Source organism: Podarcis tiliguerta, assembly GCF_965153285.1.
Source record: "Podarcis tiliguerta genome assembly, chromosome: 18".
Classification (NCBI taxonomy): Eukaryota; Metazoa; Chordata; class Lepidosauria; order Squamata; family Lacertidae; genus Podarcis; species Podarcis tiliguerta.
The window spans coordinates 1,266,773-1,291,131 of record NC_139551.1 but is presented as its reverse complement, the minus strand read 5'-3'; the positions used below and the strand labels follow the sequence as shown (position 1 = coordinate 1,291,131).

The following is a 24,359-nucleotide window of genomic DNA, read 5'->3' as shown; positions in this document are numbered from 1 at the left end:
AGTCGATCACGCCTTCCTGGTTTTCTACTTTTAGCCCCACAGGTAGAGTGTCTCTGGCTGGGGAGGTTTGATCATTAGCCGCCAAGCCTAAATGCCTTTCTGCCCCCACCAAGTTAGTGGATTATCGCCACACGAGTGTCTGGAGGCGGTTGGAGGACGGATGGCGGCTAACAGATTGAGGTTGAATCCTGACAAGACAGGACTGTTTTGGGGGGACAGGGGGCGGGCAGGTGTGGGGGACTCCCTGGTCCTGAATGGGGCAACTGTGCCTCTGAAGGACCAGGTGCGCAGCCTAGGAGTCATTCTGGACTCACAGCTGTCCATGGAGGCACAGGTCAGTTCTGCGTCCAGGGCAGCTCCGTCTGGGACGCAGGATGAGACCCTCCCTGCCCGCGGACTGTCCGGCCAGAGTGGTGTGTGCTCTGGTTATCTCCCGCTTGGACTACTGCCATGCGCTCTCCGTGGGGCTCCCTTTGAAGGTGACCCGGAAACTGCAATTAATCCAGAATGCGGCAGCTAGACTGGGGACTGGGAGTGGAGACCATATAACACCAGTCTTGAAGGACCTACATTGGCTCCCAGGACGTTTCCGAGCACAATTCAAAGTGTTGGTGCTGATCTTGAAAGCCCTAAACGGCCCAGTAGACATGAAGGAGCGTCTCCACCCCGGACACCGGGGTCCCTCTCCCGAGGGCCTTCTGCTTCTGGCAGCTCCCTCCCTGCGAGAAGTGAGGTTACAGGGAACCTTCTCGGTGGTGGCGCCCTCCCACCAGATGTCAAGGAAATAAAGAACTATCTGACTTTTAGGAGACATCTGAAGGCAGCCCTGTTTAGAGAAGATTTTAATGTTTGACTTTTTTGTGTGTTTTTAATATCCTGTTGGGAGCTGCTCAGAGTGCCTGGGGAAACCCGACCAGATGGGCAGGGAATAATAATAATAATAATAATAATAATAACTCAGAAGAAGAGCCCTGCAGGATGAGGCCTCCCGGTGGCTCCATCCCTGGCCCAGTTTCCTGCTTCCAGCAGAGGGAAGCAGTGGCCTCGCCTTTGCTGGTCCTCTCATTTAAGGAGGAGACGCCGACTGACGAACCATTTCTTTGTTTCAACAGAAACGAAAAGGATAAAACAATCCAGCGCTTGAAGGATCAGCTCAACACACCACAGACATCTTCCGGCGTGGTCCTTATCCCTTCCTTCCTCCTATTCATAGTGCCTGGAATATGCAGTCTCCTGTAGTTCCTCTGGCCTTTGCGCTTGCAAGCACCCAAAGAAAACTTCCCTTCTTTCGGGCTATTAAGAGACCTTCTTCCTGCTTCGTCGGCCGAACCGCCGCTCCCCCATCTGCAAAGCTGCTTGCGAGATACCAGGGGGCATCCATACCTACCCACACCCACCAGTCTTGAGTGCGAATCCAGAAGTTGTGAGGCTTACCTGTTGCGTCCAAATTCAACCCCGAGGCTGAAACGCAGATATCGCTGCAGCCTATTGTTGCAAAAATGGGGGGCGCCTTCCCCTCCCTCTGCCCAAGATTTTGGGAACGGGGGCCCCCAGCACTCACCCGGGGTCTCAGTCCCTTTGGGGAACTGAGGCACGGCGGAGACTGTCATGGCTTTAAAAAATGCGGTTTATTAAGGGGAGGCGAGCCACTATTCTGTTATCATGTTTGTATCCTAAGTTTGTCTTGGCAAAATCTCCCCTGGAAAGCCTAATTTATGATGCAAGCTGTCTGGGAAAATTAATGAGCAATCGCCTAGATTTTATTTCATCGGAACTGAGAATGATGGCGTCTGCTTTAAAAAGACTTACCAGCTTTAAAAAAAAAGGGAGAGCCTTACAAAGTTCACACAGAAGCATAACAATGCTTACTTTAACTCGCCTGTGGAAACAACTCGGAGGCTTTTAAGAAGAAAAGGGATAACAACAAGAAGATTGAAAGATGGGACTGGTGAACACGAAAAGCAGCAGAAATATGAGATGACTGGACCCTTACTGAACTCGAAGCATGGGAACCCCCAACAAAAATATATAATTTGGCAAAATATTTGGACTTTATGATTTGTATTGGTATAATTTGGAATAATTAATGTGATATAATTGGATTGTTAAATGGAAAACTGAATAAAAATTATTTATAAAAAAAAGAAATACGGTTTATTCGCCTATTTATGCCTCCAGTCTGCATGCAGGGAGTCCAAATTTTGCAGCATGGCCATTTCAGAAGGGACTTAGCCCCCCACAACTGTGCAGTTCTGTAGTCTAAATATTGCTCTTCCTAAAACTCATTTATTCAGCATCCCAGCGGTCAGTTCTATGGATGCTTGGAAGTATGGTTAATTCCCCCCTGGTAGGGTTGCCATGTTTCAAAAACTAAAAAACCAGGACACACTGAAAGTTCTATAGCGTCTTTTTTTAGGAAGACCCCAAAATTGTTGACATTCTTTTAGGTGAACCCCAACATAATTGAGCTTCTGTTTTTAGGAAGACCCCAAAATTGTTGAGATTCTTTTAGGTGAACCCCAACATTGGTGAGCTTGTATTTTAGGAAGACCCCAAAATTGTTGAACTTCCTTTAGGTAAACCCCAACATTGCTGAGCTTGTATTTTAGGAAGACCCCAAAATTGTTGAACTTCCTTTAGGTGAACCCCAACATTGCTGAGCTTAATTTTTTAGGAAGACCCCAAAATTGTTGAGATTCTTTTAGGTGAACCCCAACACAATTGAGCTTCTCTTTTTAGGAAGACCCTAAAATTGTTGAATGTCTTTTAGGTGAACCCCAACATTGGTGAGCTTAATTTTTTAGGAAGACCCCTAAAAAACCCTGCAAGACTTTGGCATAGATTTGCACGGGATCCTGAATTTTGGGGTTCATAGTGAATGAGCCCATTCAGAATCATTGCCCTCTCTGGAGACAGATCATAGCCACCCTGGCAAGTAGCCCTTCTTCTCCATGAACTGCAGAAAGACACAGAGAGAAGTTTGTGGCTGAGTGCAGGATTCGAACCCTGCTCTCCCACCTCCTTAGGACGCAGGGGGCGCTGTGGGTTAAACCACAGAGCCTAGGACATGCCGATCAGAAGGTCGGCGGTTGAATCCCTGCAACAGCGTGAGCTCCCGTTGCTCGGTCCCTGCTCCTGCCCATCTAGCAGTTCAAAAGCACGCCAGTGCAAGTAGATAAATAGGTACCGCTCTGGCGGGAAGGTAAACGGCGTTTCCGTGCGCTGCTCTGGTTCGCCAGAAGCGGCTTAGTCCTGCTGGCCACATGACCCGGAAGCTGTACGCCGGCTCCCTCTGCCAATAAAGTGAGATGAGCGCCGCAACTCCAGAGTCGGCCACGACTGGACCTAATGGTCAGGGGTCCTTTACCTTTACACCCAGCTCCTTGCAGGGTACTCTAACCACTGTACCACACTGCCTCCGGGCGATTCTCTCCGCAGTCTTTACAACCCTGGACAGCATTGTTTTTTCCCTGGCCGTGCAGCTCCCAAACCACACACAGAGACCATAAGTTAATACACTAATACACTTAATACGATTTACCGTATTTTTTGCTCTATAAGACTCACTTTTCCCCTCCTCAAAAGTAAGGGGAAATGTGTGTGCGTCTTATGGAGCGAATGCAGGCTGCGCAGCTATCCCAGAAGCCAGAACAGCAAGAAGGATTGCTGCTTTCGCTGCGCAGCGATCCCTCTTGCTGTTCTGGCTTCTGAGATTCAGAATATTTTTTTCCTTGTTTTCCTCCTCCAAAAACTAGGTGCGTCTCGTGGTCTGGTGCGTCTTATAGAGCGAAAAATACGGCAAGTATTGCAGGGGGGGAAATACCCAATCCTTCAGTTTGTACAAGACACATTCATAAGGACTCAGTACTGGCTCTTGGATAAGGGGAAAGGGGAAAGCAGTTTTTTCTTATAACAATGCTTTCCAAATAAATAAATAAATGCAGTGGCTTGGTTCAGTTTCGATTCCTCTCGGCTGCTGGATTTCACAAATTCCCGGAAACGGAGGGAGGAGGGAGGCCCAAATCTTGTTGCCGGAGGGAGCCAAGAGGAATCACTCTTTGAGATTTGAAAGCTCGTGTTTCGAAAGCTCGAGTCTAAAGCTGGTGTTTCCCAATTTGCCTTCCCCATGGATGAACTGCAGCGGGCCATGTACAGATTCCTAGAAGATCTAAAGATCAAGTGGCTCTCATTCACCAAAAACTGGAGCAAGACTCATTTCTGGTGTGCAGCTGTCATCGTCCTCCAATTTTTTTTGTGGATCACTATGCTCCTTTCGGATCAACCGCGGGCAGTTTTGGAGCCAGAATGCGACCGAGCCCAGCTGCAGGCCAAGGTGGAATCTCTGAAGGAACAACTGGGAGCCGTGAAAAAGGAGATGGAGAAAGAGAGAATGGAGAGCGACAGGCAACTGGCCGCTACAAACCGGACCCTCAGGAAGACCAAGATGGCTTTGGAGAAAGCGATTAAGGGCAGCAATGATCTTCAGACCCAGCTGGCGGCTGCCAACCAGAGCCTGGGCGAGACGCAACAGCGCTGGAAGTCCTGCCAAGCTCAACTGGTAAAAATAAGGGATCTTTGAAGCTGGAAGGGGCTCCTATAATAATAATAATAATAATAACAATAATTTATTATTTATCTGGGACGTGGGTGGCGCTGCGGGTTAAACCACAGAGCCTAGGGCTTGCTGATCAGAAGGTCAGCGGTTCGAATCCCCGCAATGACTGGGTGGGCTCCCGTTGCTCGATCCCTGCTCCTGCCAACCTAGCAGTTCAAAAGCACGTCAAAGTGCAAGTAGATAAATAGGTACCGCTCCAGCGGGAAGGTAAAGGGCATTTCCATGCACTGCTCTGGTTCGCCAGAAGCGGCTCAGTCCTGCTGGCCACATGACCCGGAAGCTGTACGCCGGCTCCCTCCGCCAGTAAAGCGAGATGAGCGCCACAAACCCAGAGTCGGCCACGACTGGACCTAATGGTCAGGGGTCCCTTTACCTTTATTATTTATACTCTGCCCACCTGGCTGGGTTTCCCCAGCCATTCTGGGCAGCTCCCAACAGAATATTAAAAACACAATAAAACATCAAATATTAAAAGCTTCCCTAAACAGGGCTGCTTTCGGATGTCTTCTAAAAGTCAGGTAGTTGTTTATTTCCTTGACATCTGGTGGGAGGGAGTTCCACAGGGCGGGCGCCACCACCGAGAAGGCCCTCTGCCTGGTTCCCTGTAACCTCGCTTCTCGCAGGGAGGGAACCGCCAGAAGACCCTCGGGAGAGGGACCCAGGTGTCCGGGCTGGAGACGCTCCTTCAAGTCTACTGGGCCATTTAGGGCTTTCAAGGTCAGCACCAACACTTTGAATTGTGCTCGGAAACTTCCTGGGAGCCAGTGTAGGTCTTTCAGGACCGGGGTTATATGATTGACGTGAACCAGAAATCCCCTCCAGGCGCAATTTTCAAGGTATTTTTTTCTCCTGCTATAGGACAGCACGAAAGGAAAAACCGCGTCTCTGGAGAAGGAAAGGAACAATCTACAGCAGGAGAACCAGAAGCTCCGAGGTGAGAAACCAGCAGAGATGGCGCCGTGGCAACGGCTGAGCACCACGATGCTTTGGGTTGTCCCTATCCCATAATAAGTCCAGCTTCCTCCCTCCCACTGAATGGGCCGATCCGAAGCCCACTCTACAAGTGTTAAGGCAAAGGTGTGCAAAGGAAGCCGTGTTTCCGCCAGGCAAAAACCAGAGGTTTCCACATCTGTCCCAGTTCATTATATTTACTTACTTTAAATAATAATAATAATAATAATAATAATAATTTATACGATGCTAATTCATAAAGAAAATATCATCTCTCTCTGTCTTTCTCTCTCTCTTTCTCTCTCTCTCTCTCTTTCTTTCTTTCTTTCTTTCTTTCCTTCTTTTTCTTTCTTAATTTCTTTTTTTTTTCCTCCCTCCCTCCCTCCCCCCCCTCTTTCTCTTTTCTCTCTTTCTCTCTCTTTTCTCTCTCTCTCTCCCTCTCTTTCTCTTTTCTCTCTCTGCCCCTTTCTCTTAACTCTTTCTCTCTTTCTCTTTTTCTCTCTCTTTTCTCTCTCCCTCTCCCTCTCCCTCTTTTCTTTCTTTCACTCTCTCTCTCTTCCTTCCTCTCTTTTTTCTCTCTCTCCCCTCTCTTTCTCTTTTCCTTCTTTCTTTCCTTTCCTTCCTTCCTTCCTTCCTTCCTCTCTCTTTTCTCTCTCTCCCCCTCTCTTTCTCTTTTCTTTCTTTCTTTCCCTCCTCCATCCCCCTCCCTTTCTTCCTCTTTCTCTATATACATTAGATGACATGGAATCAGCTAACTATCGGGGGGGGGGGGGGGACATCTTCTTCATGGGCTTCACCCTGAAGAACAAGTTTGGCTCCTTTGCAAATGGCGGACGGTCTGGAAATTTTGATAAATAAACCCGTTTTGCAACGGGGTGGCGTTGAACAATTTCATTTGCAGCTGCGCTCCCTTGGGCCTCAGGTGTTCTGGGCTTTGCCAATTCATACAAGGCCCTTGAGGCAAAAGCAGCGTGTGAATCGTGGAATTGTAGAGTGCGAATGGGCACCCCAGCGGTCATCTAGCCCAACCCGTTGCAATGCAGGGATCTCGGCCAAAGGACCCGCAACCGATGGCCTGGGGAGATTTCCGGGGGCCAGACAGAGAGTCCATGGGGGCCGCATTTCTCCCACAGGCCTGGTACCCCCATTCCGGGCCATGCGGGGCGAAAGGGAGATTTCCAAAAGTCGTCTGTCGAGGTGGAATAGGTGGGAAATCTGAAAGACGTTTGCTTTCTTTTTCAAAGGGAAAATTGATGGCCTTGTGCAGCAGCTGTCCAGCCAAGAAAGAGAGTTGGAGAGCTGGAGGAATAACCAGCAATGGTAAGAGTGACGAGGGTGAGTTCATATTTGTTTTTGCATTTCCTGCTGGGTGGGTCGAACTTTCGTACAATCCTGCCAGGGCCGGATTTTGGTTTGATGAGGCCCTCACCTCCTGAAGGTAATGGGGCCCTTTCTATGTCCAGCTGTCCTTTGTCAACAACAAATTGTTGCTGTTTTTTTGGGTTGAATATATGCTATATGGTAATTTACGGACCTAATAGGTATCTCAAGCCATTTGCATATCTGGCCATGCAACCAGTCCATGCAGAATGTAGGCACCCTATATATAGGTAAAGAGACCATTAAGTCCAGTCGTGGCCGCCTCTGGGGTTGCGGCGCTCATCTCGCTTTACTGGCCGAGGGAGCCGGCGTACAGCTTCCGGGTCATGTGGCCAGCAGGACTAAGCCGCTTCTGGCGAACCAGAGCAGTGCATGGAAAAACCATTTACCTTCCCGCCGGAGCGGTACCTATTTATCTACTTGCACTTTGATGTGCTTTCGAACTGCTAGGTGGGCAGGAGACCCTATATATAGAAAGGAGCAAAACTGTGATATTTGAGGGAGCAGGCTAGCAGGCGGGGCCCATGACTTAAAACACAGGAGCCTACACAACACAAAAGACTGCTGCTATATGTAGGTTCCATTTTATACGTTTTTTATCTTATATTTTGGAAATGGACATCCAGGTTTTTTTCCCTTTAAATTTTTTTGGGGGGCCCCAATCCAGCACTGAATTCCCGAAACCCTAAAAAGAGTACACCTTGGTACCAAGGTTCTCAAATGCCTTGGTTCTCAAACAACTTGGAACCCAAGCACTGCAAACCCAGAAGGAAGTGTTCCAGGTTGTGAACTTTTTTCGGAAGTCGAACGTGCTCCGTTTTGAGTGTCGCGCTTCCGATTTGAGTGTTACGCTGAGGTCTGTCTGTTTATTTGCTATTTATTTTGCGTTTTTGTTTTTGTGGCTCTTTTCGAGGGTTTTGTTGTGTGACTGTGGAACTGATAGATTGATTGTGTGACTGCAGTACATTGCTTATTGCTTTCATTTTATGGATCAGTGGGCTCGTTAGATAGTAAAAATCCATATTAAATTGCTGTTTTGGGGGTTGTTTTTAGAAGCCTGGAACGGATTAATCCGTTTTGCATGACCGTCTATGGGAAAGCGTGCCTTGGTTTTGGAACGCTTTAGTTTTGGAGCGGACTTCCGGAACGGATTACGTTTGGCAATCAAGGTACCACTGTACTTGATGCCTAGCAAGCCTGTTAAAATGTATTTAAAAAGGATCCAAATTATGCAGGAATTGTGTCAAGGGGCAGAGGAAACATTAATGCACATGTGGTGGCCATGGAAACAAGCCAAAGATTATTGGGAAATGATCTATCAACCAACCAACCAATAACAGCAACTGATACTTATTTATTATACCATCTATACATCGTTTTCATATAGTTTTCTTTCAGCAGAGAACACTCAGTAAATTTCAAATCTGCCCTCCACAGCTTTCCCCAGTCCTCAAACTGTATATTGTGTCCTATAAGGAGGACCCAATTCAATGGCCCGCGTTCTCTTAGATTTCCCTTTGCACAGCAGACCTCGCCAACTGATGCTGAGCAAAATGTCGGACCTCCGGCCCCTAACTCGGAGGAGAAGCCAAGCGAGGTTTCTCCTGGCAGACCGGGACAAAGATATCACTGCCTTAGTAGCTTCCTTTTTAGCCACATTTCTACCCAAAAGGGTTATCCTTTTGGAAAACAGACAGGGCGTAGCAGGACATCCTAATGCACACGACCATGTTGTTGTTGTTGTTGAGTCGTTTAGTGGTGTCCGCCTCTTCGTGACCCCCTGGACCAGAGCACGCCAGGCCCTCCTGTCTTCCACTGCCTCCCACAGTTTGGTCAAACTAAGGCTGGCACCTTCGAGAACACTGTCCCACCATCTCGTCCTCCGTCGTCCCCTTCTCCTTGCGCCCTCCTCCTTTTCCAACATCAGGGTCTTTTCCAGGGAGTCTTCTCTTCTCCTGAGGTGGCCAAAGTCTTGGAGCCTCAGCTTCAGGATCTGTCCTTCCAGTGAGCACTCAGGGCTGATTTCCTTAAGAATGGAGAGGTTTGATCTTCTTCCATGTGACCATAGTGTGTCCTTATAAGCCTTGATAGCTTCACCCTCGTCCTTTTAATGACCCCAGTGACTTGAAATGTTTTATACTGTGATGCCAATAAAGGTTCTTGATTTGATTTGGGACTGCATTGCCCCGGAGGTAGCCCGATTGACCCAATATTTCCCCAACCGCTTTGTCTTTCCAGGGTTCAAAACCAGATGCGAGAGGAACGGCAGAATTACCAGCAGCAGAATGTCGCCTTTGACATAACCAAGAGCCCCTGGTTGATAGGTGTTGTGTTTTTCTTCCTCCTCCTCTTCTGTGTTGCCTGCCTATGCAGGGAAGTGAAGTCACTATGCCAGATATGAACATTTGAAGCTTAAAAAGTGACTTCTTTGGGAAAAGAAGCATGATCCAGATCCCTCCCTCCCCAAAAAAACTTTAACTCGTCATATATCATTTCCCAGAAAGCCTTCACCTCTTTACAAGGCCACCAGGTGTGGTAGAATAAACCTTCCCTTTCTTTCCATTTCCAACACTCATTGGTTCTTGTCTTGTACATTTTAGCAAGCTTAGCTAGACAGCATCTTAAAAAGCAGAGACATCACCTTGCCAACAAAGGTCCGTATAGTTCAAGGTCTGGTTTTCCCAGTAGTGATGTATGGAAGCGAGAGCTGGACCATCAAGAAGGCTGATTGCCGAAGAATTGATGCTTTTGAATTCTGGTGCTGGAGGAGACTCTTGAGAGTCCCATGGACTGCAAGAAGATCCAACCTCTCCATTCTGAGAGAAACCAGCCCTGAGTGCTCACTGGAAGGACAGATCCTGAAGCTGAGGCTCCAAGACTTTGGCCACCTCATGAGAAGAGAAGACTCCCTGGAAAAGCCCCTGATGTTGGGAGAGATGGAGGGCGCAAGGAGAAGGGGACGACGGAGGACGAGATGGTGGGACAGTGTTCTCGAAGAGACCAACATGAGTTTGACCAAACTGGGGGAGGCAGTGGAAGACGGGAGGGCCTGGCATGCTCTGGTCCAGGGGGTCACGAAGAGGCGGACACGACTAAACAACAACAGCTGGTGTTAAATACCATCTGTGCATCATTTTCAGGCTAGGACTTAATACGTTGGCGATCTGTCGATTTGAACGACGGCGGTCATCTCTGCCTCTCTGGCTCCTCACACCAGGAGTACCACGGCCAATGTGAGCAGAGATGTCAGGTCAGCATAGAGATGGATTCCACTGCTGGCTGGCAGCCTCCTTTGCTGCTGCCGAAGATGGGCGATGATTTCTTCCTGGTGTTTGCTGTGATGGAGAGAGGCAGAAAGCAAGAAATCAGCTCATGGAGAAAGCGCTGCCGCAAGGCCATTCCAAACGGTGTGTCAAATCTGGGCATCGACTGCGTTGCACGATATGTGCCCGATTCTCTCACAAGGGGTCCGTCTAACCTATGGTTCGCTAGTACAGGGGTACCTTGGTTCTCAAACGCCTTGGTTTCCAAACACCGAAAACCCAGAAGTAAGTGTGTTCCTGTTTGCCAATGTTTTTCGGAAGCCGAACGTCTGATGCGGCTGTCGGCCATTGTTTCCAGGGCGCCTGAGCCAATCAGAAGCCACGCCTTGGTTTTTGAACATTTTGGAAGTCGAACGGCCTTCCGGAATGGATCAAGTTTGGCGCTTTTGTCTTTGCTCTTTGTTCTGCGTTTTTTGTTTTTGAGGCCTTTTTGGTTCATTTGTTTTTGTGACTGTGTGGAACCCAGTTCAGCTACTGATTGATTGATTGTTTTTTCCTTGAAAATAGGGACGTCCTATTCCATCCCCTCCATCGTTTCTCCCCTGAAAATAGGGACGTCCTATTCCATCCCCTCCAACGTTTCTCCCCTGAAAAGAGGGACGTCCTATTCCATCCCCTCCAACATTTCTCCCCTGAAAATAGGGACGTCCTATTCCATCCCCTCCAACGTTTCTCCCCTGAAAATAGGGACATCCTATTCCATCCCCTCTAACATTTCTCCCCTGAAAATAGGGACATCCTATTCCATCCCCTCCAATGTTTCTCCCCTGAAAATAGGGACGTCCTATTCCATCCCCTCCAATGTTTCTCCCCTGAAAATAGGGACGTCCTATTCCATCCCCTCTAACATTTCTCCCCTGAAAATAGGGACATCCTATTCCATCCCCTCCAATGTTTCTCCCCTGAAAATAGGGACTTCCTATTCCATCCCCTCACCAGAACAGAACCAGGTGCCTCATTGCTCACCAACCCACACCCAACAGCACCTTCCTCATAAGTTGAACGTAAGTCTCACTTACTTTACATCTTGAAGCATCTGTGTCCAGTTTTTCAGGAGCGTGACCGTGTCTTGGAAATGGGAAAAAGAGGGTGGTTTTCATCCCCCCAAAACACAAAGGGCTGGGTGGCAAAACACCTGTTTTTCATGCCGAAGGCTTCACCTCCCCAGCCAGAGCCAGGCTCAGAGCGGCTAACCTCATATAGATAATACAATATGCATGAAAACAAGCAATCAATTGATTAAAATGCATCCCAAAATTAATTAAAGTTAAAACTGGGCAAATGACAATCTTCAGGTTAAAATTGAAAGCGGTTAATACTCGCCAGGACCAACTGTTTCCACTGATATTATAAGGACCTGTAATAGATGATAGATTGATAGATAGATAGATAGATAGATAGATAGATAGATGATAGATGATAGATGATAGATGATAGATGATAGAGATAGATAGATAGATAGATAGATAGATAGATAGATAGATAGATAGATGATAGATAGATAGATAGATAGATAGATGATATAGCACTTGGGGAGGTTAGGGTAGAGCAGGTGAGGGGTGTGGCTTAAGAAAGGAGTGTGGCCTAAGGAGAGGCCCCCGAGGGCCATGTGGAGAGGTTTGGGGGGCCGCCGAGCCTGAGATCCCAGTTCTGCACTCCGCTCCTCGCCCCCCTCCAGCCCCAAACCACCTCCACCTAGGATCTTCCCAAAGCTTTTGAACATCCCAGAATCTCACCTTCCAGGCCTTTAATTTGCAGTTCCTTCAGGCCCAAGCGGGTCTTGATCCGGGTCATTTCGGAGTTCAGGCTGGAGGCGTTGGCTTCTAGAGCTCTCTGCCCCGAGGCAAGAGGGAAAAAAAGATTTCCTTTCACTTTTAATCTGCATACCGCCTTTCTATATTACAAGGCACAAGAAAATCAATAGCAAACGAGAGATAAACTCGGTGGGAACCAGGAGAAGAATCAGCTTCCCAAAATAAATTTACCTCGCCCCTTTGATGCAAACGCCTTTAAAAAATAAATAAAATTAAGACCATTTTATTTCAGTAAACATTTTCAGGATTTTATGTTTTCTGCTGCTGCTTTAAATTGCTGTGGGTTGTTTGTTTTATACTGGATTTTATCTTTATCCTTTCTTGTTTTGGTTTTCCTGCAAACCGTTCTGTATGACTTGTTTTTATTATTTCTTGTTAGCCGCCCTGAGCCCGGCCTTGGCTGGGGAGGACGGGGTATAAATAAAAATTATTATTATTATTATTATTATTATTATTATTATTCCTTATATTTGCTCCTTGCAAACAACCGGAACCCTTCAAACTTTGAGAATCAACCAGATTTGCAAAGTGCGATTGCAACCGCCTATATTTTCACGTCTCGCAGATATTTTAGCAACAAAGACTTTACGCAAAACAAAAGGACGTTTCCTTCGGCTTCATTCTGCACTCCCACCTCTTATTTAGCCTCTTCTTGCGACCGCGTATCCAATTCCAACCTGTTTACAAACTTATCCGTTACATTTCCTTTCCCCTTTCTCCTTTTTTTTTTTTTTTCCAACCAGCCTGCGATTTCATTTGCGGCTTACCGTGAGGTTCTGGCACGACTCCCAGCGCTTCGCGGCGGCTCGCAGGGTCCGGTTCACTGTTCCCAGGGAGGCCAGGCTGCTGGTGGCGTTGCTGCCCTCTCCCCAGTTCCCTGTCTCCGTTGCCCTTTCGTGGTGCGCAGCAAAATGCGCCAGCCCGGCCACCAAGATGAGAATCGCGGCGAACTCCAGCGCCGCCACGGCGACCCAGTGTTTGCGCTTCCCCCAGCGGAGACTCGGAGAGCTTTCCTTCTCTTCCATGGTTTGGAGTGGGTGCAAAGGGGTGGAGGGGCACCCCAAAACCCAAAAAGCGGTCCGGAGGGTCTTCCCCACCCCCTTCTCCGAGCCTCCCGGGGAGGTGGAACGGAGGGCACCCAAAAGACCGCGGGAAAGAGCTCACCCGTTCCCAAAGTTGCGCACGGATAAACAGGTCATTCTGCGGAGAGGAGCTGCGTATCCGACTGAATTTGGAAGATATCCTGCTCCCCGCTGAGCAAATATGAAAGGAAGAGGAAGAACAGGAGGGGGGGGACCAGGAGGCAGGGCTAGGGAATAGCAGCCTCCCCGGTGCTTCGTGCAACGCATTATTATTATTATTATTATTATTATTATTATTAGCCACACGGGGGATTCTTAAATAAAAAGAGGGACGTTGTATTCCATCCCCTCCAACGTTTCTCCCTGAAAAGAGGGAAGTCCTATTCCATTCCCTCCAACGTTTCTCCCCTGAAAAGAGGGAAGTCCTATTCCATCCCCTCCAATGTTTCTCCCATGAAAAGAGGGAAGTCCTATTCCATCCCCTCCAACGTTTCTCCCATGAAAAGAGGGAAGTCCTATTCCATTCCCTCCAACGTTTCTCCCCTGAAAAGAGGGACGTGCTATTCCATCCCCTCCAACGTTTCTCCTGTGAAAAGAGGGAAGTCCTATTCCATCCCCTCCAACGTTTCTGCCATGAAAAGAGGGAAGTCCTATTCCATCCCCTCCAACGTTTCTCCCCTGAAAATAGGGCCGTCCTATTCCATCCCCTCCAACGTTTCTCCTGTGAAAATAGGGACGTCCTATTCCGTCCCCTCCAATGTTTCTCCCCTGAAAATAGGGACGTCCTATCCCATCCCCTCCAACGCTTCTCCTGTGAAAATAGGGACGTCCTATTCCATCCCCTCCAATGTTTCTCCCCTGAAAATAGGGACGTCCTATCCCATCCCCTCCAACGTTTCTCCCCTGAAAATAGGGCCGTCCTATTCCATCCCCTCCAACGTTCCTCCCATGAAAATAGGGACGTCCTATTCCATCCCCTCCAACGTTTCTCCTGTGAAAATAGGGACGTCCTATTCCATCCCCTCCAACGTTTCTCCTTTGAAAATAGGGACGTCCTATTCCATCGCCTCCAACGTTTCTCCCCTGAAAATAGGGACGTCCTATTCCATCCCCTCCAACGTTTCTCCCCTGAAAATAGGGACGTCCTATTCCATCCCCTCCAACGTTTCTCCCCTGAAAACAGGGACGTCATAAGAAAAAGCAGGACATTCTGCGATCAAATCAGAAACCGGGATGGCTTTTGCCATCCCTGGAAAATAGGGGACACTGTGAGGTTCTGATATCGCTATATCACGATCTTTAGCTGCTGATACGTCCCGGTGTTGAAAACAAGATATCAGCCCAGCCCTAGCACTTCGCAGAGGTCGAATTACTTGGTGATTTTTTTAAAGGGCTGGATATAATTTAAGGGCTCAGGCAAACCCATCAACTCCTGGCCCAAAAAAGGCCACAAATAACTCCCTTGTGGTTTTCTTCCCTGCGGCCTGTGGTCAGCCACAGATGAAGGGTTTGTGTGATGGCTGTGAAACCCACGCAGAGTGATTATAGTGAGAGGAGTACGACCAGCAGCACAGTCCCTCTCCTGCCAGGAAGAAGAAGAAGGAGAAGAATGGATCCCTCGGCCGTCAAAGCCACCCTGAAGGTCCTGGGCTTGTGTGCGCTTCTCCTTCTGGTGTTGGCCGCCGTGACCGTATCTGTGGCCGTCATGGCGTGGCACTCGGAAGCGGCTCGCCAACTCAGGAGGTGCCGGGAGCAGGCGGCGAACGAGACTGCGGCTCTTGGGGACAAGGTGGCCGAGCTGGAACGGGAACGGGCCAAGCGCGAGAAGCAGCTGGAGAAGCTGGCCCAGCGAGAGAAGGACTTGCAGAAGCAGCTTGGCCAAGCCAAGGAGAGCAGAAAGAGGATGAACGCCACCTTGATGGGCTGCTTGGAGAACGTGGTATTTGGGGCTCGGGTGGGCGGGGAACGTTGTAGCCCCTATTTTCAGGGGAGAAACGTTGGAGGGGATGGAATAGGACGTCCCTCTTTTCAGGGGAGAAACGTTGGAGGGGATGGAATAGGACGTCCCTCTTTTCAGGGGAGAAACGTTGGAGGGGATGGAATAGGACGTCCCTATTTTCAGGGGAGAAACGTTGGAGGGGATGGAATAGGACGTCCCTATTTTCATCTGAGAAATGTTGGAGGGGATGGAATAGGACGTCCCTATTTTCATCTGAGAAATGTTGGAGGGGATGGAATAGGACGTCCCTATTTTCACGGGAGAAACGTTGGAGGGGATGGAATGGGACGTCCCTATTTTCAGGGGAGAAATGTTGGAGGGGATGGAATAGGACGTCCCTATTTTCAGGGGAGAAATGTTGGAGGGGATGGAATAGGACGTCCCTATTTTCATCTGAGAAATGTTGGAGGGGAAGGAATAGGACGTCCCTATTTTCATCTGAGAAATGTTGGAGGGGAAGGAATAGGACTTCCCTATTTTCACGGGAGAAACATTGGATGTTATGTGCTGGCTCTGCGCAGATCTGGGCTCCAGCTGTTTACCCCTGGCGTAAAGAACCCTAAACCCTTTTTTTGGAAACTCTATTTTGAGACAGTCCGGTGCAGAGACAACTTATTCCGAATGTCCGCCACGCCTATCCCAAGCTCTTTTTTCGGGCAGACGTATAATTTTTATACGCCTCCAGGTACGCTCTGGAAGGCCACTCAGCCCCAGCTTCTCAGAAAAAACACATCCTACCGCACAGTCGCTGGCCCGGCTGGAAGAAGGCCAAGATTCAGGGACCTTGAGAGCCTTTTCGGTCCTTCTGGAGAAATATAAACAGACACAATAGCAGCCTTTTCCTGGGAAAAGCCCAACTCTGGAAAACCAATTGCTCACCTCCATTGTTCTCCTTCCAGCAATTTCCTTTTCAGCTGGTGGAGGTGGTTAGGGCAGGAAAAGGGAGTTTGGGGAGGTTTTTGTGGGGCCTGAGTCCATTTCCTCTGCCTGCGATTGTCCCCATTTCTCGAGGTTTTGCAGAAGTGTCCAGATTTTGTTCGTTTTTAGTTTTGTCCTGGCTTTCCCGTGCTCTCTTGTGCATTGGCAAACCGCCAGTCATGTCCTAGTCAAGAGCTCATCAAGACAGACGGAGCCTCTTTCACAGAATGGCAGAATTGGAAGGGACGTCACATTTCACATTTCACCCAGTCCATTGTTGAAAGCATTCATGGTTTACATTCAGTTTTTCCTTCGGGTGGCACTGTGGGTTAAACCGCAGAGCCCAGGGCTGGCTGATCAGAAGGTCGGCGGTTCAAATCCCCACGATGGACGGGGTGAGCTCCCATTGCTCAGTCCCTGCTCCTGCCCACCTAGCAGTTCGAAAGCACGTCCAAGTGCAAGTAGATAAATAGGTACTGCTCCGGCAGGAAGGTAAACAGTGTTTCCGTGCGCTGCTCCGGTTCGCCAGAAGCGGCTTAGTCCTGCTGGCCACATGACCCGGAAAAACTGTGGACAAACGTCAACTCCCTCGGCCAGTAAAGTGTGATGAGTGCCGCAACCCCAGAGTCGTCCGCGACTGGACTTAACAGTCAGGGGTCCTTTACCTTTACCTTTAGTCTAGCTGTGGTCTAAACCACAGAGCCTAGGACTTGCCGATCAGAAGGTCGGCGGTTCGAATCCCCGCGACGGGTGGAGCTCCCATTGCTCAGTCCCTGCTCCTGCCAACCTAGCAGTTCAAAAGCACATCAGAGTGCAAGTAGATAAATAGGTACCACTCTGGCGGGAAGGTCAACGGCGTTTCCGTGCGCTGCTCTGGTTCGCCAGAAGCGGCTTAGTCCTGCTGGCCACATGACCCGGAAGCTGTACGCCGGCTCCCTCGGCCAATAAAGTGAGATGAGCGCCGCAACCCCAGAGTCATCCACAACTGGACCTAATGGTCAGGGGTCCCTTTACCTTTACCTAATTTTTTGGGTGGCCCCAAGAGAGTGGGGCCCTAAGCTAGAGCTTGTTTAGCTTATATGTAAATGCGGCACCAGTGACGGCAGACCCTCCCCCCTTGCCTGTTTCTTCAAACGTGGGGCGTGGCCACAGGTGGGAGGGTGCTGTGTGGGCGTGGTCTAAAGAAGGGGCGGAGCTACAAGCCCAGGACCCACATCTTAAGAGAAGCTGCCTCACTCTGTCTCTCTTGCAGACTCTCTTGGATGCCAACCTGACAGTGCTCCACGGCGAGATGTTCATCCTCCAGGCTGAAGGGGTGGAGATGGACGGTCGTCACAGCGCCCTGCTGGGTAATAACAATAATAATTGCAAGTTGCAGATGTTACAAGGGGAGAGCCAATGGAAAGTCATCTGTAATGATTTCTTTATAGGTCTTGCAAGGTCAAAGCTTACTGGGAAACGATGTATAATGAATTGAAAAAGATGTTAATAATAACAATTTATTATTTATACCCCGCCCCTCTGGCTGGGTTTCCGGTCCTACAAAGCTGCCTGGGCTCCGAGGTATTCGTGGGCCTCCCTTCCTTCAACCCTGCCCCCCCTCAAAGGCATCCTCAGTGGCGACCCACGGCAGGGCCTTCTCGGTGTTGGCTTCTTCCCAGATTCTGCCACATTAGTTGGTTTAGAACGTTATAAAGGCGTCATATGAATGTGACACCAGAGGGCGGCGTAGAGCCAAAATTGGAAGTCGATGGTAATTTCCATTGTGAGCTTTTATAACAGTTTTTTTCCATAGCGATTTTTTTATAGCTGTGTAGATCCAGCCTGGAACTCTCTCCCCGGAGAAACTAATAATAATTAATAATAATAATAACAATAATAATAATAATAATAATAATAATAATAATAATAATAATAAATGTAGGAAGTCAATGGTAATTTCCACTGTGAGCTTTTATAATGGTTTTTTTTTCCATAACGATTTTTTATAGCTGTGTAGATCCAGCCTGGAACTCTCTCCCTGGAGAAGCTAATAGTAGTAGTAGTAGTAATGATAATGATAATAATAATAATAATAATAATAATAATGGCCAAAATTGGAAATCAATGGTAATTTCCATTGTGAGCTTTTATAGTGGTTTTTTCTCATAGCGTTTTTTTAATAGCTGTGTAGATCCAGCCTACAGGACGCGGGTGGCGCTGTGGGTTAAAGCCTCAGTGCCTAGGGCTTGCCGATCGAAAGGTCGGCGGTTCGAATCCCCGCGGCGGGGTGCGCTCCCGCTGTTCGGTCCCAGCGCCTGCCAACCTAGCAGTTCGAAAGCACCCCCGGGTGCATGTAGATAAATAGGGACCGCTTACCAGCGGGAAGGTAAACGGCGTTCCGTGTGCTGTGCTGGCTCGCCAGAGCAGCGATGTCATGCTGGCCACGTGACCCGGAAGTGTCTCCGGACAGCGCTGGCCCTTGGCCTCTTTGAGTGAGATGAGCGCACAACCCTAGAGTCTGGCAAGACTGGCCCGTACGGGCAGGGGTACCTTTACCTTTACCTTTAGATCCAGCCCGGAACTTTCTCCCCGGAGAAGCCAATAAGCTAATAATAATAATAATAATAATAATAATAATAATTTCTCCTACCTTGTTGGAGAAGGGGTGGGTTTGGAGGAATCATGGAAGCTTTTTCTGCATTGTGCCGTTCTCAAGCCCGTCTCTCGGCTCTTTCCCCCTCGCAGCGGAGATGTCCCGGTGGCGGCAGCAGGCGGCTGGCTTGGAAGAGCGGCTGGAGGCAGCGGCGGGAGAAAAGGCCGCGGCCGAGGCGGAGAGGGAGCATTGCGAGGCGCGGCAGGCGGCGCTGCAGGAAAGCGTGTGAGTCGAGTCTCCGTGGCGCTTTCGACCGTTGCAGAGCAACAAATCACAGAGTCTAACACAGAGGTCAGCAACCTAAGGCCCATGGGCTGGAAGCAGCCCATTGGGGTCGCTTAACCGGCCCATGAGCTGCTCCCGAACCTAGCTGCCCGCTCAGCGGGTCCCCACGTGCTGCGCTAAACCGACGCAGAGCAGGGACTCTCTTCCGCGGCTTCGGAAATCGCTTCTGCGCATGGCCAGACGCTGAAAATCGCTTCTGCGCAGGCACGGGTCTGGGCATGCGCAGAAGCGATTTCCGGCATTGCACTGTCCCTGATCTAGCAGAGCGGTCCTAGCTCAAAGCTGGTCAAACGAAGAAGGAAGTCAAAAAGAGGGAGGTTGCTGCGTGACTCATCCTTTTATTACCTGGACAGGTGAGGCCACGCCCACCTTCGATCCCATGCAAAAGGAAGGATGCTCCAGCTAGGAGGAAACAGGAAGTTTCGACCGGCTGGACCAAACATTCCCTCGCATGTCTTCTCTAGCAGTACAAGGAATGTTGTACTTGTCCCGTCCTCAAATCTTTCTAAATATCTATATCTTGTGGGAATGTTCATGGTGACAGGAGAGGATATATTGTTTTTTCATATCCTTCCTAAACTTGCGCTAGCAAGTTCCTTTACTTACAGAGTTACATTCTCCCTTCTTAAAATCACAGCAGAGAGCTGGTTGCAGGCTCGTGTGAGCCTCTCACTATTATACAATTCAGTCTGTCTTCAGATTCAATTGTATGTTCCTGGTAACTTCCCTTGAATCCCTCTTAAAAGAATAAAGATGCCACAGTCTTATTCAAAGTCAATAAAGGATGTTTACTCACATCAGTTCACAGTTGGATCCCTGAAGGCAGACTTAGTTACAAATATGTAGATGTGGATCTGCCCCATATGGGGGGATAATCCCAGTGCTTCTGAGAGCTAGCAGAGCAGTCCTAGATAGAAGTGGGTCAAACGAAGAAGGAAGCTAAAAAGAGAGAGGTGTGCTGCGTGACTCGTCCTTTTGTTACCTGGACAGGTGAGGTCACGCCCACCTTCTGTCACATGCAAAAGGAAGGATGCTCCAGCCAGGAGGAACAGGAAGTTTCGACTGGCTGGACCAAACATTCCGTCGCATCACAAGGACTGTTGTACTTGACTGCCTCTAATGACTCACATCCCACATATATTGGTGATAATTTGATGTATAGGTAATCTGTCGGGGGTCTTGTCAGTCCGTCTCCCCCTTCCTGACGTCTCTTTTTCACCTTTTATCTCCCCAGGCACGGCTACCTGTCTGAAATCGCCTCCCTCCACCGTCGCCTTCAAGGGCGCCCATCCTCCTCCGGTCGCAGGTGCCCCCCGTTCCGGTACTTATTGTGGGGGCTGGCGATCTTTTTCATTCTTGACCCTCTCGTAAGTTTTCAAAGCCGAGAGGGTTCCCCTGGGGCGATCCCTTGCGCCAAAGGGTGGCGATCACCCTGCCGCGAGAGAAAGATTTGGCATCCGTCACTCCGGCTTGACTTAACCCGGCGCAGTCAAAAGTATTCTGCTCCCCATTGCGAATCAGGTTTGTTTATCGAAATTTGCAGGGTTTGAGCTGTATGCAAGGAGCAAATTGAAAAACGGAAGCCGTAGCTCAACGCAAGGGATGCTTCAAGGTAAAGGTAAAGCGACCCCTAACCATTAGGTCCAGTCGTGGCCGACTCTGGGGTTGCGGTGCTCATCTCGCTTTACTGGCCGAGGGAGACGGCATACAGCTTCCGGGTCATGTGGCCAGCAGGACTGAGCCACTTCTGGCAAACCAGAGCAGCGCACAGAAACGCCGTTTACCTTCCCGTCGGAGCAGTACCTATTTATCTACTTGCACTTTGATGTGCTTTGGAACTGCTAGGTTGGCAGGAGCAGGGACTGAGCAACGGGAGCTCACCCCGTCACGGGGATTTGAACTGTCGACCTTCTAATCGGCAAGTCCTAGGCTCTGTGGTTTAACCCACAGCGCCACCCAACCCACAGCGCCACGGAAGCCGTAGCTCAACGCAAGGGATGCTTCAAGAGCTTCCCCTAAATTCAACTGGAAAAGCAACTTCGCTTCATGCAAACAGCTCAGAGTCTGAACATTTTGATAATCAACCTGATTTCCAGTGGAGGTGGAATAATTCCAATTGCGACTGCAGAACATCACGGACGGTGGATGGGAAGTCAATGGAATGTCTATGGGGAAATGTGTGAAATTTAACAATTAAATAGATAAATGTTTTTTTAAGGGAACCTACATATTCCATGTTGCTAGTTGCTGCTGGTTAATATAAAATTGAGTTGCTTCTTCTGTGTTTTTGTTTTAACTCGCTTTCATTCATTTTGTTGTTGTCGTTTCAGGAAAGGCTGATCTTTCTCCTCTAGAGCAACTTACCCAATGCCTTCGACGTGATGAGAGGTTTTGCGGAACCCTTCCTCCTCTCCCCCAACCCGTTCAAAGTCACAGATAAATACCAAATTCAGATGGGGAAATTGGCAGCAGGGAGAGGCAGATTATTAAACCAGATTGGAATTATAGAACTGTAGAGTTGGAAAGGACCATGAAGGACATCTAGAAATGCAGGGATATTCTGGGATGGTTCAGATCTGTCAGATCACAATTTAAATAAAAAAAATTAATTTGAATTTAATGTTCAAATAAAACGCTGTTCTCTGACCCAACCAAGTAAGTCTGCCTTGTTGTGGTTTTTTCCTCTTGATGTTTCCTTCTCCCTTGCAGAAGCAAGGAGCGCAACATTAAAAAGATTCCTGGTGGATCACGATTCTCTGCTGCAGGCCTGCTTTTGTTCTTGTTTAGTCGTTCAGTCGTGTCCGCCTCTTCGTGACCCCCTGGACGAGAGCACGCCAGGCACTCCTGTCCTCCACTGCCACCCGCAGTTTGGTCAAACTCATGTTTGTAGCTTCGAGAACACTGTCTAACCATCTCGTCCTCCATCGTCCCCTTCTCCTTGTGCCCTCCATCTTTCCCAGCATCAGGGTCTTTTCCAGGGAGTCTTCTCTTCTCATGAGGTGGCCAAAGTCTTGGAGCCTCAGCTCCAGTCTGTCCTTCCAGTGAGCGCTCAGGGCTGGTTTCCTTCAGAATGGATGCCTGCTTAGATCTGAGTAAAAGGCGCTAGGATTTTTTCCTTGGGTTACTGGAAACAAAAACACCAAAAGAAAAAACCTGGATGTTTTGTCAAATGCCCGGACAGAAATTTTAATTCTGGAAAAGAAGTCGCGTCCTATGGCAACCCAACTCCCTATCTTCTTCTTCCTCTCTGGCGATCCCTCCTAGCCGAGTAAGATTGTCTTCCATGAACACGGTTTTCACAATGAGTCCGTAAGTGACTGTAGAGGCCAATTCTGGATCCACACGTCCTTCCACAGTGGGGACATAGGTTTCCGGGCGGGAGTTGATCCCGGTGAGGGTTTGCCAAGCGTGCCTTCCTCTTGGCACATTTCTCCCTCGTGTCCTGAGTTCAAGTGTCTTCAAAGCCCAGGACACCTTTGGTCAAGGCTGTTCTCCAACTGGAGCGCTTGCAGGCCAGTGTTTCCCAGTTGTCAGTGTTTATACTACATTTTTTTAGATTTGCTTTGAGAGAGTCTTTGAACCTCTTTTGTTGACCACCAGCATTACGCTTTCCATTTTGAAGTTCGGAATAGAGGAGTTGCTTTGGAAGACGATCATCAGGCATCCGCACAACATGACCAGTCCAACGAAGTTGATGTTGAGGAATCATCGCTTCGACACTGGTGATCTTTGCTTCTTCCAGTACACTGGCATTAGTTTGCCTGTCTTCCCAGGTGGTGTGTACAAATTTTCAGAGATACTGTTGATGGAATCTTTCGAGGAGTTGAAGATGGCGTTTATAAGTGGTCCACGTTTCCCAAGCATACAGTAAGGTTGGTAGTACAAAAAGAGAACATCTGGCAACCCCATACCCTATAGCCTGATCTAGCAGGGGTCGTGTATTGGATGCTGGTGGCGCTGTGGGTTAAACCACAGAGCGTAGGGCTTGCCGATCAGGAGGTCGGCGGTTTGAATCCCCGCGACAGGGTGAGCTCCCGTTGCTCAGTCCCTGCTCCTGCCAACCTAGCAGTTCAAAAGCACGTCAAAGTGCAAGTAGATAAATAGGTACCACTGCAGCGGGAAGGTAAACTGAGTTTCCGTGCGCTGCTCTGGTTTCCGCCATGCACCAGAAGCGGTTTAGTCCTGCTGGCCACACGACCCGGAAAGCTGTCTGCGGACAAACGCTGGCTCCCTCGGCCTGAAAGCGAGATGAGTGCCGCTACACCAGAGTCGCCTTTTGCTGGACTCATCCAGGAGTCCTTTGCCTCGTGAGTGCAGTTTATGAGTTGACCACGAGGGAGCAGCATGCGATCACTTCATCTTTAGGGATGAAAGAAATTTCTCTCCATTTCTGCTTTGCAAACCCTCAGTGTGCATTTCTCCTTTTCATACGTAATTGCACCAAGCACATTTCCCCGAGCTTGCACACATTGTCAGCACCCATGTGTCTTGAAAGATGATGGAGTGCTCCTCCGGGGGGGGGGGAGCTAAAAAACTGTGAAAGCAGAACCAAAGTGACCTTCCCAGGGTGCAATCCTGGGCCATGCGTCTGGGGGTCCCAGGCTGCTCAGATGACAAAACACCCCTCTCAGCCGCTTTAGGGAAACTAGAAGGGGAAGAAATGGAGGCAGTGAGAGATTTTACTTTCTTGGGCTCCATGATCACAGCAGCCACGAAATTAAAAGACGCCTGCTTCTTGGGAGAAAAGCAATGACAAACACAAACAGCATCTCAAAAAGCAGAGACATCACCTTGCCAACAAAGGTCCGTATAGTTCAAGCCATGGTTTTCCCAGTAGTGATGTATGGAAGTGAGAGCTGAACCATCAAGAAGGCTGGTCGCCGAAGAATGGATGCTTTTGAATTCTGGTGCTGGAGGAGACTCTTGAGAGTCCCATGGACTGCAAGAAGATCAGACCTATCCATTCTGAAGGAAATCAGCCCTGAGTGCTCACTGGAAGGACAGATCCTGAAGCTGAGGCTCCAAGACTTTGGCCACCTCAGGAGAAGAGAAGACTCCCTGGAAAAGACCCTGATGTTGGGAAAGATGGAGGGCGCAAGGAGAAGGGGACGACAGAGGACGAGATGGTGGGACAGTGTTCTCGAAGCTACCAGCATGAGTCTGACCAAACTGCGGGAGGCAGTGGAAGACAGGAGTGCCTGACGTGCTCTGGTCCAGGGGGTCACAAAGAGGCGGACACCAGTAAACGACTAAACAACAACATATTGGAATCAAGACATTAAAAGAGCACCATTATCCTTTCCTTTTTCCTTCGGGGATAGAGGCCCACCGGGAATGTGTCTCTCCTCCTCAATAGC

At 49.0% G+C, this 24,359-nt stretch overlaps 5 protein-coding genes and 1 long non-coding RNA gene across 10 annotated transcripts in view; 4 read left to right on the top strand and 2 right to left on the bottom strand.

Moving 5' to 3' along the window:
- Positions 1 to 2,148, top strand: part of LOC310668542 (uncharacterized protein) — a 6,728-nt gene extending 4,580 nt beyond the window's left edge. For all 3 annotated transcript variants that reach the window (XR_014506702.1, XM_083421938.1, XM_083421939.1), the window contains one exon: positions 1,113 to 2,148. Coding sequence is in view for 2 of the 3 variants with exons in the window: in XM_083421938.1 (XP_083278064.1) it covers positions 1,113 to 1,239 (127 nt within the window). In the remaining variant the exon portion in view is untranslated. The remainder of the gene's footprint in view (positions 1 to 1,112) is intronic.
- The window catches only part of ANKRD24 (ankyrin repeat domain 24), a 121,183-nt gene that overhangs the window by 46,316 nt on the left and 50,508 nt on the right, over positions 1 to 24,359 (bottom strand). The gene's annotated exons all lie outside the window — the stretch shown is intronic.
- LOC310668648 overlaps positions 3,615 to 24,359 on the top strand; it is a 35,691-nt gene continuing 14,946 nt past the window's right edge. Inside the window, exon 1 of the long non-coding RNA XR_014506751.1 lies at positions 3,615 to 3,802. This is a non-coding gene — a long non-coding RNA (uncharacterized lncRNA). The remainder of the gene's footprint in view (positions 3,803 to 24,359) is intronic.
- Positions 3,989 to 9,517, top strand: LOC310668531 (uncharacterized protein). Its single transcript, XM_083421925.1, has 4 exons — positions 3,989 to 4,558; positions 5,474 to 5,549; positions 6,811 to 6,886; positions 9,185 to 9,517. The coding sequence occupies exons 1-4, from the start codon at positions 4,127 to 4,129 to the stop codon at positions 9,345 to 9,347; spliced, it is 747 nt and encodes a 248-aa protein (XP_083278051.1). The 5' UTR covers positions 3,989 to 4,126; the 3' UTR covers positions 9,348 to 9,517.
- On the bottom strand, positions 8,281 to 13,381 carry LOC310668576 (uncharacterized protein). The gene is made up of 4 exons (XM_083421985.1): positions 12,851 to 13,381; positions 12,006 to 12,102; positions 11,289 to 11,337; positions 8,281 to 10,281 (listed from the first exon to the last, which is right to left on the bottom strand). Exons 1-4 carry the CDS (start codon positions 13,106 to 13,108, stop codon positions 10,155 to 10,157), a joined length of 531 nt encoding a protein of 176 aa, XP_083278111.1. The 5' UTR covers positions 13,109 to 13,381; the 3' UTR covers positions 8,281 to 10,154.
- CCDC194 (coiled-coil domain containing 194) lies at positions 14,393 to 21,653 on the top strand. Of its 3 annotated transcripts, none has more exons than XM_083421902.1 (6): positions 14,393 to 15,104; positions 17,335 to 17,431; positions 18,810 to 18,942; positions 20,237 to 20,308; positions 21,333 to 21,378; positions 21,426 to 21,653. In XM_083421902.1, exons 1-5 carry the CDS (start codon positions 14,682 to 14,684, stop codon positions 21,340 to 21,342), a joined length of 735 nt encoding a protein of 244 aa, XP_083278028.1. In that variant the 5' UTR covers positions 14,393 to 14,681; the 3' UTR covers positions 21,343 to 21,378; positions 21,426 to 21,653. The 3 variants fall into 3 exon arrangements, with proteins under 3 accessions (XP_083278028.1, XP_083278027.1, XP_083278026.1); XM_083421901.1 differs by having other exon boundaries at positions 14,395 to 15,104; positions 20,237 to 20,323; XM_083421900.1 differs by having other exon boundaries at positions 14,398 to 15,104; positions 20,237 to 20,369.